The 15917-nt window shown below is 40.9% G+C and overlaps 2 protein-coding genes across 2 annotated transcripts in view; one reads left to right on the top strand and one right to left on the bottom strand.

Moving 5' to 3' along the window:
* apc2 (APC regulator of WNT signaling pathway 2) overlaps nt 1–10804 on the top strand; it is a 48297-nt gene extending 37493 nt beyond the window's left edge. Inside the window, exons 14-15 of the mRNA XM_042416051.1 lie at nt 1314–1528; nt 2452–10804. Coding sequence (XP_042271985.1) covers nt 1314–1528; nt 2452–7987 — 5751 coding nt within the window. The 3' untranslated portion in view covers nt 7988–10804. The remainder of the gene's footprint in view (nt 1–1313; nt 1529–2451) is intronic.
* A 1210-nt stretch (nt 10805–12014) lies between these two features.
* Nucleotides 12015–14202, bottom strand: c7h19orf25 (chromosome 7 C19orf25 homolog). The gene is made up of 3 exons (XM_042416066.1): nt 14007–14202; nt 12963–13124; nt 12015–12476 (listed from the first exon to the last, which is right to left on the bottom strand). Exons 2-3 carry the CDS (start codon nt 13102–13104, stop codon nt 12292–12294), a joined length of 327 nt encoding a protein of 108 aa, XP_042272000.1. The 5' UTR covers nt 13105–13124; nt 14007–14202; the 3' UTR covers nt 12015–12291.
* Between the last annotated feature and the right edge of the window lie 1715 nt (nt 14203–15917).

Here is a 15917-nt window from a genome sequence, read left to right as displayed (position 1 = left end):
AGAGCTAGATATTTCCCTCAGGAGTTGGTAGAGAACTAAAAGAGAGTGAATATTGGACTCACATTCACCAGGTGGACAGAAACACGACTCCACATGAATGATAATGTTGTTCCGTAACTGCTGGATGTGGAAATAAGCAACTGTTTGCTAACAAGTTTAAAATATCAACTTAAAAGCTGATGATGTGTCAGTGTTGTGTTCACTACTAGTTTCTGCAGAAAACTAGTGGACAAAAAAATAGTTATTGCAGGTTTAAAGAAACAGAGCTGTATATTATCATGTTTTCCTAGTTTTTTATCCTTGGGTTGTTTCTTTTATCCTAAAGAACTCCCTAAAACAATTTAAAGAAACAGTTCACCACCTCTGTTTGTTAGAGGGAGATGGATATCAATATGTCCCAGCAAGAAACTTTGGACAGAAGGTTTGAATTTTGGACAGAGCCAGACTATGGGCTCTTCATGTTAATCCCAGATTGACTCCATGATGTTGAGATCAGGGCTCTGTGGGGTCAAACCATCTGTTGCAGGACTCATCATTCTTCTTGTTGCTGAAAATAGTTCTTTATGACTCTAGCTGTATGCTTGGGGTCATTGTCATGTCATGAATACATTTGGGACCTATCAGACACCTCTTTGATGGTATTGCATAATGGATAAGAATCTAAACATCTAGGGTGCCTATAACTTTGCACAGTACTGTATATATATACATTCATATGTGTGTGCGTGTTAAATAAAAAATAACAATCTAAGACATCCGTACATCTTTGTCACGTTATGACACATTGTGAATATACAAGTTGTCATGAACACTGTGATGCTCATCTGACAGAGATCATAAAATACAGCGGTAGACTATCAATCAATCAATCAATTTTTATTTATAGACTATAACAAAACAATGGACAGATGATGCAGCTGTGCTGCACTTCATATTTAATTGACGTTGCTTTAGAATGACGGCTCCGAAACAAGGATGTCTTCTTCTGTTAAATGCCTGTTGCCTCGACTCCTCTCTCCTCTTGTCCTTCCTCGCCTCGTCCGCTCGCATCTCAGGTGGGAGGGACTAAGACGCGAGCAGAGGAGGCGAGTAAACGAATCAAGGATGTAAAAACTGAGAAATGAGAGGAGGGGTAGGTGTTTCCCCCTCCTTGCAGTCTTTATGCTAAGCTAGGCTAACCCCATCTCCATTCCTGCTAAACACACAGACACACATGAGATTGATATTAATTCCATCAAGCATCATACAACCACAATATGTTTTTGTGTTTAGGATATGTGTGACTCAGATTGCCTTCTAAAACGTGTTTCCAGGAATCCACCTTGAAGAGTCTTCTGAGCGCTCTGTGGAACCTGTCGGCTCACAGCATTGACAACAAGGTGGCGATCTGTTCGGTGGACGGTGCTCTGGGCTTCCTGGTCAGCACGCTGACATACCGCTGTCAGACCAACTCGCTCGCCATCATCGAGAGTGGAGGAGGAATCCTCCGAAACGTGTCAAGTCTGGTCGCCACACGAGAAGACTACAGGTGTGTTTCAGAGACTCAGATACTGACTGTCACATTGAAGAAATATCTTACTTTTTGAAGTAGAGGTAAAGTAAAGGTATTTCCATTAATATACTAGATTTAATCCACTGATTCTGCTATTTTTACCACTATTACCCATTACCAAGTGCATTTTGAAGAATAGTGTTCAAGTAGCCTAAATTGTTTTTAAAATAAAACACTTTATTTGACAGATGAGAGATTAAGGATTGCAAAAATAAATACTCAGCATTTTGAAAAAGAAAAAAGCCCTACCAGTGTTTTTGCATGCTTTAACCAACTTATTACAAATAATCCAATGACAATTTTCCAGCGCATAACATAAATTTTTGTGTACATTTTCTTATCTTCCAGGCAGCAAATTGCTCTCATTTATCCCAGTACTGTGTCAAAGTAAATTTGTAGAGAATGGTAATTTAATTGTTAGATAATTTATGAGAGTGACCATCCTCTCTTATTTAATTCTTGTCAGAGTTACATTGTTGTTTGATAAATAATGTAATGTAGATATTTCTAATCAACCTGCACGTACCACTGCATTGAAATTACCATTTAATGTTGAACAAATGTTGAATGTTGACAATAAAGGCAGATACACTGTGATGTGAAAGATAAGATAACTGAAAAAAAATATTTTAATCTCTGCAAGTTGATGTTCATACGATAATGACATAAATGGAAACCAATGGCTGTATAGAAAGAGGAAGAAAAACAAATTCTACGATATAAAAATTAAAACTACAGTATGCTTTGGAAAACGGCCAGGGGTGATGTAAAGAATATGTGATTTGCAGTAAATTTGGCTAAAACTGCTATGGTACTTCAATAACTTAAGTAAATAAGTAGCAATTTGTTCTGCTGGACATAAAAAATGTTAAAATGTGTGCTCCTTTCTTTCTATGCAGGCAAATCCTCAGGGACCACAACTGTCTCCAGACTCTGCTGCAGCACCTGCGCTCCCACAGCCTGACCATAGTGAGCAACGCCTGCGGGACTCTCTGGAACCTTTCTGCCCGAAGCCCAAAAGACCAGGAGCTGCTGTGGGACCTTGGGGCTGTTAGCATGCTACGCAACCTCATCCACTCCAAGCACAAGATGATAGCTATGGGTAGTGCTGCAGCTTTAAGAAACCTCCTCACCAATCGACCCCTGAAATATAAGGATGCTGCTGTCGTATCCCCAGGCTCCTGCATGCCCTCGCTCTACATGAGGAAACAGAAGGCTCTGGAGGCTGAGCTGGATGCCAAGCACCTAGCAGAGACTTTTGATACCCTTGAGAAACAGAGCCCCAAACATCTGAGCCTCAACAAGCCACTACGGCACATTGAGAGCCTGGCGAAGGATTATGCATCTGATTCTGGCTGCTTTGATGATGACGAAGCCCCAAATGTCTCCACTAGTCTAGATACTGGGAGTTTCTCTATGCTGTCTATGTTCCTCACCAACTCTAACTTCCTGCAAAACCAGCCACGTAAGAGGGACAGCGAGCCTGAGAGAGATGTAGACCCACCTCAGATGATGGAGAGGAGACATGCACCTCCCGACGATGTATCTGCTGCTGCTGAGAAGCTAGCTAAAAAGATCACCAATACAGTTGCCAAGATTGACAGGTTAGTGGAGGACATCACCATGCATACATCCTCAGAGGACAGCTTGAGCCTCAGCTCTGAGGACCACCTGGCGGATTGGCCTTACGGACTTGATGAACTTAATGAAGCCCGAGCCAAATCATGCTCCCCTTGCCGTCTGTCTGATACAAGCAGCTTAGCCCATAGAGAACGCCTCAATAGAGCCCATGCCCTTTTGCGCCTCAAAACTGCTCATACGAGCGTGTCCACAGACAGCCTCAACAGTGGCAGCACCAGTGATGGCTACTGCGGCAGCAAAGACCAGGTCCGCCCCGCCCCAAGAGCTCTAATCATGCAACAACGACCCAACCAGCTTGATCTCAAGGTGGCTCATCAAGAGTATCTTAATGTACGTCCTGCTGTGATGAATGAGACAAGCCAGCAAGATATTCCAGAGAGAGACTCTGTGGACAACAAAGATATTAAAGCTTTAGAGCTCAGCAGCACAGATGCAGAAAAGAACCAGGATCCAGCTGTACAAACACCCGTCAGTGTATCCACTAAAGTCTCCTCTGATGTCAGCATGACTTCCATCAAGCTGTCTCCCTCTTATCAACAGGTACCACTCATTCAGAGTGTGGCCAAATTCGGTGTAGCAAAGACAGCGATCAATGTTCAGGCTGCCCAAGCAATGAGGAGGCAAGCCTGGGTACCCACTGTGATGACTGGGGGGAGTATTACAAAATTTTCTCCAATGACATCCACAAGAAGCCCAACCATTGGAACGATGGAGACGGTCCAGAAATACTCAGTGGAAAACACGCCAATCTGCTTCTCCCGCTGCAGCTCACTCTCCTCCCTCTCTTCTGGTGATGGAGCGCTGGATGGACAAAGTGATAATGAGCTTGAGAGTGACTCATCATTAGAAATCATTGAAGTGGAGGATGGAGAAGTGGTGAAGAGACCTGACGAGGACGAGACCTTGGAGGATCTGAGTGACAGCCAGCTGCTGATGACTGACTCAAAAACCTTCCCAAGCAAAGAGACGGGTCCCATTGAGATCCCCTGTCCTGCTAAAAGGGAAAAGGTGTTTCTTAGGGGGGCCTCACCAGCTATACCTGAAGACAGATCTCCATCCAGTTCATCTGAGAACTACATCCATGAGACGCCCCTGGTAATGAGTCGCTGTAGCTCAGTCAGTTCGCTGGGTAGCTTTGAGTCTCCATCTATTGCCAGCTCAATCCAAAGTGATCCCTGTAGTGAGATGATTGATGGAACAATAAGCCCTAGTGATCTTCCTGACAGCCCAGGGCAAACAATGCCTCCTAGTCGAAGTAAGACTCCATGTTGTGTTGAGTCAAATGGACCAGAAGCACAGGGAGCAGGATTAGCAGGTCAGTGGGAAAGCAGCCTGCGAAAGTTCATGGAGATTGCAGACTCCAAGGAGAGGTTTAACCTTCCTCCTGACCTGGACACCATGATCTACTTCACTGTGGAAAAGCCCACCGAGAATTTCTCTTGTGCTTCGAGCTTGAGTGCTTTGCCACTTCATGAACACTACATACAGAAAGATGTGGAGCTGAAATTGACCCCCTTACTGCAGCAAAATGACAAAAATCTTCCTTTCCCCGATGAGGATGAGAAAGGACTTGACCACGGTGAGAGATATAGTGAAGGCAACTCGGATGACGACATAGAAATCTTAAAGGAATGCATCAACTCAGCAATGCCATCCAAGTTCAGAAAAGTAAGACCTTCCTTGATGACCACAATACCTCCTCATATTCTCAATTCCCAGATCCGAAAACCAATACATCTTCCAGTGTACATGATGCTTCCAAATGGCAAAACTCAAATGTGTGCTGGGAGGAGAATTGTCATCCCACAGAAGGACTTAAAATTTGATGATTCATCCTTCACTGATTCTGCAGAGGGAACACCTGTCAACTTCTCCAGCACAACATCACTAAGTGACGAAACACTTCAGTATCCAATGAAGGAAAGGGGCGCCAAGGACTGCACAGCTAAAGGTATTAACAAGCAAGAATTGCTTGATGATGAGGCGAAGAGGATTGAGGACTTGAGGATATTCTCACACTTTCACAAACCAAACAGGATGAACTACCCACCTGAGATTCAAATGAACAGAACAACCAAACATGTCATTCCCACTCAGAGGGTGCTGATGCAGAGCAAAGAGGTAGCTGATAGAGTTGCTAGCCAAAGAAATCGTGATCAGTCTCCCAATCAACAAAAGAAGAGGCAAGGCCCTGTCAGGAAACTGGAACTCCCCGTCATCAAGCAAAACACAGAAGGTAACCTTAATCTGGGATCACAAAAAAGAAATACAGTCTTTAAACAAATAACACATTCATCAGAGGAGAGTAACTGCTTCTACGATGATGAAAATGACGAAGAAACAACAAAACAACTGAGTAGAAAACAGATCAGGGAGGCAAGTAGGAATACTCTCTCTCGGAGCATGACAAATATTGGCAGGATTGATAATTCCCAAGCAAAGCACAGAGGGTTTCACAGAATAAAACAAAACCTAATAAAAGATGAAACTCTGGCATGTTACTCACTCAGCTCTTCTCTAAGTTCACTGAGTGATGCTGAGTTCGAGGATCATAAATCAAAAGCTCAACAAATATGGTACAAAAACAGACACAACAAAACACTGAACATGATGCAACAAACAAAGCCTATGAACATTCACAGCCAGTATGAAGAGCAAAGCTCACCAAGTTCTGTCAGCATGGATTCAGAGGATGACCTCCTTCAGAAATGCATAACGTCTGCCATGCCAAAGCAGAGACGGAAGCTGGCTGCCAGGAAGAAGAAAGCAGAGAATGCTCAAAAACAAAAGGCCTCTGATGGGTGGGACATGGATGAGGAAATGGACAGTGATGATACGGCGTGGGATAAAGATTCAGACCTCAATAGCGTTGAATGGAGAGCCATACAGGAAGGTGCTAATTCTGTTGTCACTGGTCTGCAGGCATCAAAGTCTCAAGAGCCGTCCTCTGAAGAGACCGAATCAGTCTTGTCATTCATGTCAACATCCAGCTTCACACCCAAAGAAAAGAAGTTTGCTAAAGACAAAAAAGCAAACAAACCTCTGGACTTCGCACAGCGCAAGCCAGTTCCAAACTTGCCAGTGGTTTTCAGAGGCAGGACAGTGATCTATACACCGAAAAAAGAGGAAGCTCCATCACAAAGACCTCCACCCAGGAAAGTACCAACCAAGACAGATGCTCCAAAGAACCCAAACCTTGCTCAGCACAGATCAAAGAGTCTTCACCGATTAGGCAGACCCCAGGACATAGAGCTGTCTTTGCCAAAGAGGAGCTCTACTCCACCTCCAAGGATACCAAAAAGTTCATCCTCTGGATCATCTCAAAGTTCTACGCCGTCCAGGCAGTCACAGAAGAAGATAACATCCCCAATTCAGACAAATAAATCCATCCAGAAAAAGAATTCCACACCAGCTAGTAGCCCGCCGGTTAGTAGCCCCCCTGAAAGAAAAGGACGCTCTCCTTTTGTGAATCAAAATGAAAAATCCCCACCACCTAAAACCCAGAAGTCACCCGTCAGAATCCCTTTTATGCAAAATTCAGCGAGGCAAGCCAGACCTCTGTCGCCGCTGGTAACTAACCAAACATCCGTCAGACAAAATCAGGTGAATGGGAAAAGGGTTCCACCCGCCAATCGATTTGACCTGGTGAGGATGACTTCAGTCCATTCAAGTGGTGGTGAGTCTGATAGAAATGGATTCTTCAGACAGCTAACGTTCATTAAGGAATCAAAGACTGTGCTAAGACGTGATGGCTCTGCACGCAACATGCCTGGATCTCAGAATGGATCTCCCCGCAGAGCAGTTCCAGGAGCTTCAGCTGTCTTCCTCTGCTCGTCACGCTGTCAAGAACTTAAAGCAGCCGTGCAAAGCCAGAGAAGAATGCAAGGAAAAGGTCCAGGACAAGCACAGCAAGTCCAAAGGCCAGACTCTGGCCCTCAGAAGCAGGCAACAACCCTTTCTAGGGCAACCTCCAGTGAACGTGACCTGTCTGCAAGACGTCCAGCCAGGAGAACTAGCTCTGAAAGCCCTTGCAGAGTGGCTCAGAGGAATGGGCCTGGCAGAGTTTCTGGAGCAAAGCAGCAGCAAGACAAAGATAACTTTAAACGCCACGCCTCATCACCAAGCATAAACATACTGAGCCGAGTGACCAGCCGTTCTTCCCTCCGCTCTTCATCCTCTGATTCAAGTGGAAGAGCAAAGAGCGAGGATGATACAAAGAAAAAAGGGCAGAGATCTGCGTCTCGGCTAAATGACAGAGTCACCTGGAGGAGAATAAGGGATGAAGATGTACCTCAGATCTTGAAAAGCACTCTGCCAGCCAATGCATTACCTCTGGTGCCTTCTCCTGATGGGGAAAAGCCAAAGCCACCAGCTCTTCCAGGAAAACTGCCAACAATTCTGCTTGCATCACGCAAAACAAGTGATGCAACAGTCCAGACAGAAGATTTTTCGAATAAGACCAACTCAAGCACCTCTCCGACGGTAGAAACAGCTCCAGTGAGCTCAGAGGAAGTGGCAAGACTATCCCTCCTCAGAAAGTTCAGCGCCAACTCTGGGAGTAACCTCCAAGACGGAGATTCAGACAGCTCCCTGAGGAGCCACAGCACTGTTTCCATGGGAACATCAGATAGCCACGTGGGTGGAGTTGTTCATTTCCGCCAAGGATCTCCCAGCAAGGCCGCGAGAGTCACTCCATTCAACTACATCCCTAGCCCCATGGCCTGCTGCCTGCAAGACACACAGGGCCAGGCAGCCACAATCAATGAAAAGTCAGGGGAAAAGAGCGAGTCGTAGGACATTTCATGGATGACTAGACGACTACTGTGTTCCTTAATGAAACTCAGCACTCGGGTCAACAGACGAGGAGTGTGCTGGACCCTATACCTCGGGTATTGACCCTTTTCTTTCCCCTTTCACTATATTCAAGTTTGTGAACAATCGATCACAGCTTCCATCTACCATTCATAAAAGGTTGGATGTATGCACTGAGACAGCTCTGACATGAGCAGACCACCAAGAACATTGGGAGATGCATTTCAGAGAGAAAAATCTCACATGAAAAGGAAGTGCATCGTTTTCTACTTTTTTTTTGTATTTGTAGAATAATCATTGCCTGGTAGAGATGTAGTGAAAACATAAAGCAAAAGACAATTAACTCGATTTCAGCACACAAATCACCATCGGTCTCCTGGACAGAATCGATAAAATGAACAATATTATGCAAACTTTTGAATGACAATTCAGTTGGACTTTTATCTGAAAAGGTACGAACTGTGTCGGACTGTTGACAGACTCTCAAAAAGGACACAACAAACTGACATGTAAAGTATTTTTTACAGACAGTACATCAACGCTTTGGGCCTTTGCCTCACAACTCAGCTGAATATGATGAACACTGTTAACCTTTGCTGTTTCATACGGAGCCCAGTTTGGTTGAAGGGTACAATTTTGATAAAACACTCCTTCAAATTAATAGCGTTATCACCTTCAATCCATGTGTCCTTGTCCCTTCGACACTCGTGCTGTAGATTTTACACAATTTTAGTTTGATCTTGGACTAAGGTACCTGGATATACTATATTTTTCCCATTGAAACACGCTGTTGAGTTAGCATTGGCATCCCTTTAATGTATATTACAGGCTAACAGGTTTAAAACTGGATAATGTATGTTTTGGAACTCTTCATAGCTACAGATAGATGCAAAGAAGTTATGTCAGGCCATGATTTTTTTATTTAATAAGGTGCAAATTAATTTGATGGTACAAGTTAAATACCAACTTAAGGTTATTAATTTCAGGGGATGATTTATCACACAGTTTTCCCTTGACACCTACTGGACTCCATCATTGCTGCATAAAATATTATAGCAAATATGTCATTCTCCAAACTATCAGCTGATCCTGGGTAACTTCACACTCTCCTGTACTCTTTGTCTCAATCGGTATTGTAAATAACATGCAGATATACAAAATCTTCAAAGCTTCCTGGTGGGTAAAAGAATCTTGGTGTTGCTCCCTGACAGCATGCTAATATATTCACTGACTGTATACACACACACACCTGTTAACATTGTGGAAACTGGACGACAGTGTTGTCCAGTGGTAAAATACTTTCTAAAACCCAATCAGAGCATTACTAGCCATCTGTATTCTAGTGCTGCAAAGATTATAATGATATAAACTATCAGCGTAGATGAACAAAGCAACCACACGCCTCTGTTAATCGAATGTGATGACATATGTGTGTTTTTGCTACCGGATTCAGGAACTTCTGTTTTCTGTTGAGTATTTCCTGTCAGGAAACAAAAAGAGTTGATTTGATGACGGTTATTCCTCTGGAAGTCTTTATAACGTGTTAATAACTGCTTAAATGTGTTGCCGTAAAAGTAGTGATAGGTCAAGAAGTCGAATATTAAGACGATGAATATTCTCTGTAGTCGTACCATCACTCTTTCATGTGTGTTCAGAGATCAAAGACAGCAGAGTGCTGGACCGAACAAAGATTAATCCACATTAAGGGGCTATTTAGTCATAAAAACAAGGTTTTTGTATTTACTGATACCACCCTACTGTATTCCCAAAGCATGTTTTCAGTATGAGTAAAACCCAAGTAGCTTTTGAATGCTGGCCATTTTACGATATCAAAGTGATACTCACCAAAACCAAATCAAATATTCACCCAATATACTGCATATGGGTTCAAATAAGGGTCAATAAGTGTTTGAGCGTGTGAATTGATTTTAGGAAATAATCTCAGTGTTTGTGTTTGTATATTTGTGCACAAATGATATCAATGGTGAGGTTTTTTGGCCTGATGGCAGGGCCAAAATTTGTACCTTTAACTTAAATATGTGTAACGTGAGTGTCGTTCATAATGTTGGAACTTGAGTGCTGGGTTTCACAGATTTCTGCTTTTAAAGATGTAATACTTGATGAAATTGAACCCCATTCAGTAATTATCTCTCAAGAATAGAACAAAAAAGACATTCTCATGTTTTTTCTACAATTCCAAATCCTTTCACAGGTCTGAAGCATAATATAGAAACACAGGCTTTGAAATTATTTCTGATCACTTCATTTTCAAGTTCAAAATCTTATTGACTCCTATTTAAACCCAAAAACTGTAGGTGTGAAAGGTCAGAAGTACAAACTTTGTAGTTTGATCCTCAGAAGACAGATTTTGGGTGGAGAAACACTGTTAATCCAGTTTAAACCAGTATAGATGAAAGTCTTTACAGGGAATTCGGGACCATGTTTAAATCCCTTCAGAAGGTCCTGGAAGTTTGTCCGCCATCACTGTCAGCGGCCTTGTTCACGCTGGACTGGAGACAAGTTTCTGGATGAATTTTAAATCAAACTTTTTGTCTACATTTAGCGATTACTTGTTCCAGTTCACAAACTGAAAAACTAATTATTCAGAGTATTCGGAAAAATAGAATTTGTGCATGTGACCGAATCAGACATTTAGATTAAGATTATGATACAAGACTGCGTCGAGGTCAGTTTTCCCAGCAGTCAATGCGTGAACGAGGCCACAGAAACATTATGGTGCCATGTGAAATAGGCGAAGCAACAGAGGTGTGTCATTATAAATGTTTTCATCCAATAAAAAGTGACGTGTTTCATTAAAAGTGTGGGCTTTCTTTCAAACAGACGCAGGTGTTAAAGTGTGGAAAAGAACTGAAAGGCATGACATCATCAATATGCTGCTTTTTATTAAATGTTCAATTACAACTTGCAAATGTGAATCTATGACGGTGTGTTAAGACTGAAGTGAAGAGAATTTCACAGATTGCAAATGAAGAAGTATTGTAATACATTTGAGTTGAAAACAGTCGTTAAATCAGCTGTTTGAGGCGAATTAACTCTAAAAAAAAATGTCCTTCATGAACCCACCTGAACAAACATCGGACAAGCCTTATGGTGCAACGGCTGAAATTACTGCAACTAACATTTATTTTCTCAATTGTTTGGTTGATGAAATGCTGAAAAAATAGCAACCAATGATGTCTTCAATGTGCTTGTTTTGTCCAATGAACAGAAACTAAAGATATTCAGTTGACTGTTATATATGTTGAAGAAAAAGAGCAAATCACATTTAAGAAAATGTAAAATTGTAAAATGACTGAAACAAATAATCAATCATCAAAGTAGTTGCAGATTAATTTTCTGTCTATTGATTAATCGACTAATCATTGCAGCTCTATATCAATTATTCTACTGATAAAATATCTCAGTGACAGTTTTGATATTTGACTGAAACTTTATCAAGCATTACTACCAAAATCTTTGTGTTTAGAGCTTCTAAAATATGAGTTTTCACTTTCTTTCCTTTATTTCATAACAATACATATTGAACAGTGTTTTACTGACTGTTGGCCAAAAGAAATAAGCAATTTTACGATCACTTCAGGCTCTGGTAACTGGTCATTATTGCTGACATTTTACATACTGAATAATTTCTAGAAACTATTAATCATTTATCAAAATAGCGGGCAATTTATTTTCCATCTATTGACTAATTGATTGGTTATTTCAGCTCTCAGCTGCAACCAATGTTTACTTTCATGTTCGATTCATCTGCCAATTATTTTGTTGATTAATCATTTTGTCTATAAAATATCAGAAAATAATGAAAAATGTCCATTATAATTTCTTTGAGCCCAATGTGACATCTTCAAATGTCTTGATTTGTCTGATCAACATATTCAGTTAACTATCATGTTTGACAAAGAAAAGCTTAAAGTCTCACATCTGAAAAGCTGCAATTAAATGCAGTAAATTTTTGACTTTTTCCCTTTAAAAAAATGACAAATGATTATTCGATTATCAAATTAGTTGTAGTTTATTCATTTTCAGTCAGTTGATGAATCATTGCAGCTTTGCTTGTCAGCTTAACACACCACTAAAGTCTTTCAGTCCCATTAATGCATCACACACACACAGATTTCACTGGTGGGGTCAGAGGTCACAGGTCAGGTGACATTGGAGCTCCTGAAGCTCTGTCAGGTTCAGGAATCAAACCTGTGAGCTGTAGTTTACAGAAACAGTCAACACTGTTTAAAAAGTCCCGGTCAGAGAAGGAGAGTCTAGTGCAGTCAGAGCGTTCGACCTTTGACCTCTGCCACGTCTTCTTGCAGCCGCTCGCCCGCCGCTCGCAGCTCCTCTCTCTGCTTCAGCAGCCGCTCTCGAGCCTCCTGCAGCCGCTCGTTCAGCTCCAGATACTCACGACATTGCTGGAACTTCAGCTCCGCATCGCTGTCCGGGGACGGCCGCGATGAGTCTGAGGAGGGAGCAGGACAACGTTCAGAAAACACAAAGGGAACGTTCAGGTAACAAAGATCGGTCAGTAAACTATAGGAGAACAAGAGGAGAACAACTGGGGAATGTTCAGTAAACTACAGGAGAACCATTTTACACAGAACAAACCTTGTAACCTCGTTCTTCTCATAACCTGAGTTTTAAGAACCTTGTGAGTCTTTGGTACAACTTTCTAATGTTTTTACTGTTAATAAACCGGAACATTTCAGATAAACATCATTAAAAAGCACAACTACAACCTGTTCATGTTCTGTTTGTAGATCTTTTTCAGTTTGCTCCATTGCAGAATTAAGATCCTTTATTACTCTATAATCTGGTTTTATCTTTTTAATTTTCCTGCACTTTTTATGTGTGTGTTGTATCAATGATGAATAATCAGGTCTGCTTTATTAATTATTACCAGGCTGCCAATCAGCCCCCAACTTTTAAATGCATTTTATGGACGCACCTTGTCCGGTTTTTTCCAGGACGCTGAAGACCGGGTCGTTGGGGGCGGCTCGGTCGATGTCCTCCAGGATCTGGTCCACGGTGGGGGGGTTGGGACGGCTGGGCAGCACCACCCGCTTCTTACTTTTAGCGACGATATTCATTCTGTTGCTTTCTCCTGCATCTGAAATATGATTTACATTAAGTATTTGAAGTATTAGGTATGTTTTTATTAATATATAGTATACATGTGTATTCCTGACATATACATATATATATATTATTTTGGATATTGGTGAAGGACTTATAATTAATCTAAATATATAGCTATATATATTTTGTGTGATATCCGTCCATCTGCAGGTCTGTGAGTGAAGCAACTGAACAAGTTTATGATTTAAGACACGTTTGGAAAATTAACTTTGACAATTTAGCATCAAAATAAACATGAAACAGAGAGACAGCTGCAGCTGTTCCAGGTTTTCCGTGTTTAAATCGGTTCACTAAGACTAAATAACTGCCTCTAACATTCAACAGTCACATTAACTATCATGCTAATTTAAAATCAATGTCTTATTTTTCACTGTGTACTAATTAATCTTCCCAAAGACCTGAAGGTCTCTGACACGGAGAAACTCTTCTGTTCATTTAACCATTACATTAAGATTAAATAACGTGTGGATGGATGTTCACAGCTAGCTGGACATGGATCAAAATATATTTCCGATTAACTCCTACTTCTCGCCAATCAAAGAATCAATGAGGAAGACCCCACTTCATGAATAATTAAACCTGCTTCTCTTTCTGACAGTCATTTTCCAGCCGCTGAGAGAAAACCCCGCTGACTAGCTAGTTAAATCAGTTCAAATGTGGTTATTTGTTGCAGCCTGGTGAAATATTTATAAGCCGAATTCAACAATAAGTCCTTTAGTTTCATATGAGGTCTTCGGCAATAACATGAAATAACTTAACATTTGTCGATAAGCAGTTATATGTAGAGTCTGCAAACTGTTAAATGGAGTTCGGCATCATGGTTTAACAGGCCGGCAGGATCATCAGTGCTCACCGGAGTTTAGGCGTCCTGGTCCCGCTTCTCTGCTGCAGCGCACCGCGGAATAAGTTCATCGACAAATTCTGATAATTGAGAGAAAAATCTGATCAGCAAATTCTAAACTGAAGGTTTCTGGATGGACGTCAAACACAACACGACACGTCCAACATGTCAACGTGCTCCTGCCACGTCAGTACGTCGACGCACGGAAGCCACGCCCCTCCAGGAACGTGTCTTTTTTGCGGGGTTTTTTTGCTTTAAAGAATTTATTTTAATATATAACCACCAACATGCCCATTTCAAGTCAAAATGTCTTAATTGCATAAACAACAATAAAGTGAATCGTGTAATCATTCCTGTTTTTATTCAATTTTAATGAATGTATTATAAGTAATGCACAATAATAACCACGCGGTTAAAGGACAGGTTCACAGTTTTTCCACTGTGTCTTAAAAGAGCAGTCAGGTGTCCATATGAGCAGCGAAAGAGGTTTTCCTCGCTGTAATCATTCCTCCTGTTCATACTGGATATTAAAAGATCCTTCAAATGTGCTTTCAATGGAAGTGATGGAGGCCAAAATCCACAGTGTGTCATTTAAAAGTCTCTGTGAAGCTTCTATTCGGCTTCAGCAGTCTGAGTTAGTCATATCAAGTGGATATCTGACACATTTACAGTCTTTTTAGCATCAAATTCCCTCTTTGTGTTTCCTTGGACAGTGTTTCCCTGTTGAGCTGCAGGTGGAAGTATAGTAACAAAAAGAGGGACTTTGGCACTAAAAAGACTGTAACGTTGAAAGATATCTACTTGATTTGACTCATTTGGACGCTGAAGCTTCATATTAGCTTCAGATAAACTTTTAACTGTGGATTTTGTCCCCCATCACTTCCATTGTAAGGTCACTATGAAGGGATCCTCTAATGGTCAGTATGAACAGGAGGAATGATTACAGCAAGAAAAACAGGTTTCTCTGTTCATTTGGGCTCCTGACTGTTGGTTTAAGACACACTTGAAAAATTGTGAACCCGTCCTTGAATCTAAATCTTGTGCTCACTCTTAAGGCCAGTTCATGCTTTCATACATTTATGTCAGATACGTACAGACACTTAGCAGCTTCTCTGTCGCCCTCTGCTGGTTCAGTTTTTACAGTTCACAGACCTGCTGATGGACAGAGATAAAACCATCCACACTAAAGATATACAGACATATATTTGAATTAGCATATATGGCAGTATGTATAAGTCTTACACCAGTATTCAAAACATATAAGTTACATACTGTGTGTTGTCTGCATGTTATCTTTCACACCTTTGCACTTTTTGTACCCTGTTTACAGTGAACAGAAACAGTTCCACCTGTATATAGAGACGGTATGTTGTTGTCTACTTGTTGTTTCTACATGTATGTACGTATCTACTCTTCACCCACTTGCTTGTACATAACAGTGATATGTTTAATTATCTTTGTTCAGCTTGTTGTTCTTGTGTATCTTCCTGAAGATTATTGTGTGTATTATGTGTAAGTGGAGTCACTTTCCTTGTATGCATAAACATACTTGGCCAATAAAGCTGATTCTAATATGTACATTTATATGATATATACTTCAAAACATAGCAAAACTGCCATTTGTCCAATGTACATATATATTTACAGATACCTGTTTACTTTATATTATACAAATATACATATATTCAGTAATATAAAAACTTAAAGATATAAAAATACTAAAACCATTTACAATCTAGCATTTTATGTTGAATGTATGGGTATATATTCACAATATATTTAAACAACATGTAAATGCATGTATGCCTAAATAAATATTATTAGATATCTACAGAACTAATAATCTGCTACATATTAGCATGAATAGTTTTGAATTTACTTGAAAAATTATAATATATAAAGATATATATCCATATTTGTATC

The sequence above is a fragment of the Thunnus maccoyii genome, chromosome 7, assembly GCF_910596095.1.
Source record: "Thunnus maccoyii chromosome 7, fThuMac1.1, whole genome shotgun sequence".
Classification (NCBI taxonomy): domain Eukaryota; kingdom Metazoa; phylum Chordata; class Actinopteri; order Scombriformes; family Scombridae; genus Thunnus; species Thunnus maccoyii.
Note: the sequence above shows the minus strand (reverse complement) of the source record. Positions and strands in the feature narration are given on the sequence as shown.

What these genes read in the sequence shown, in the direction of transcription:
- c7h19orf25 (XM_042416066.1), bottom strand. Translation starts at nt 13,104, where the DNA reads ATGAATATCGTCGCTAAAAGTAAGAAGCGGGTGGTGCTGCCCAGCCGT. An exon ending in CCTGGAAAAAACCGGACAAG is followed by an intron (nt 12,477 to 12,962) that starts GTGCGTCCATAA and finishes CTCCCTCCTCAG; the next exon opens with ACTCATCGCGGCCGTCCCCG.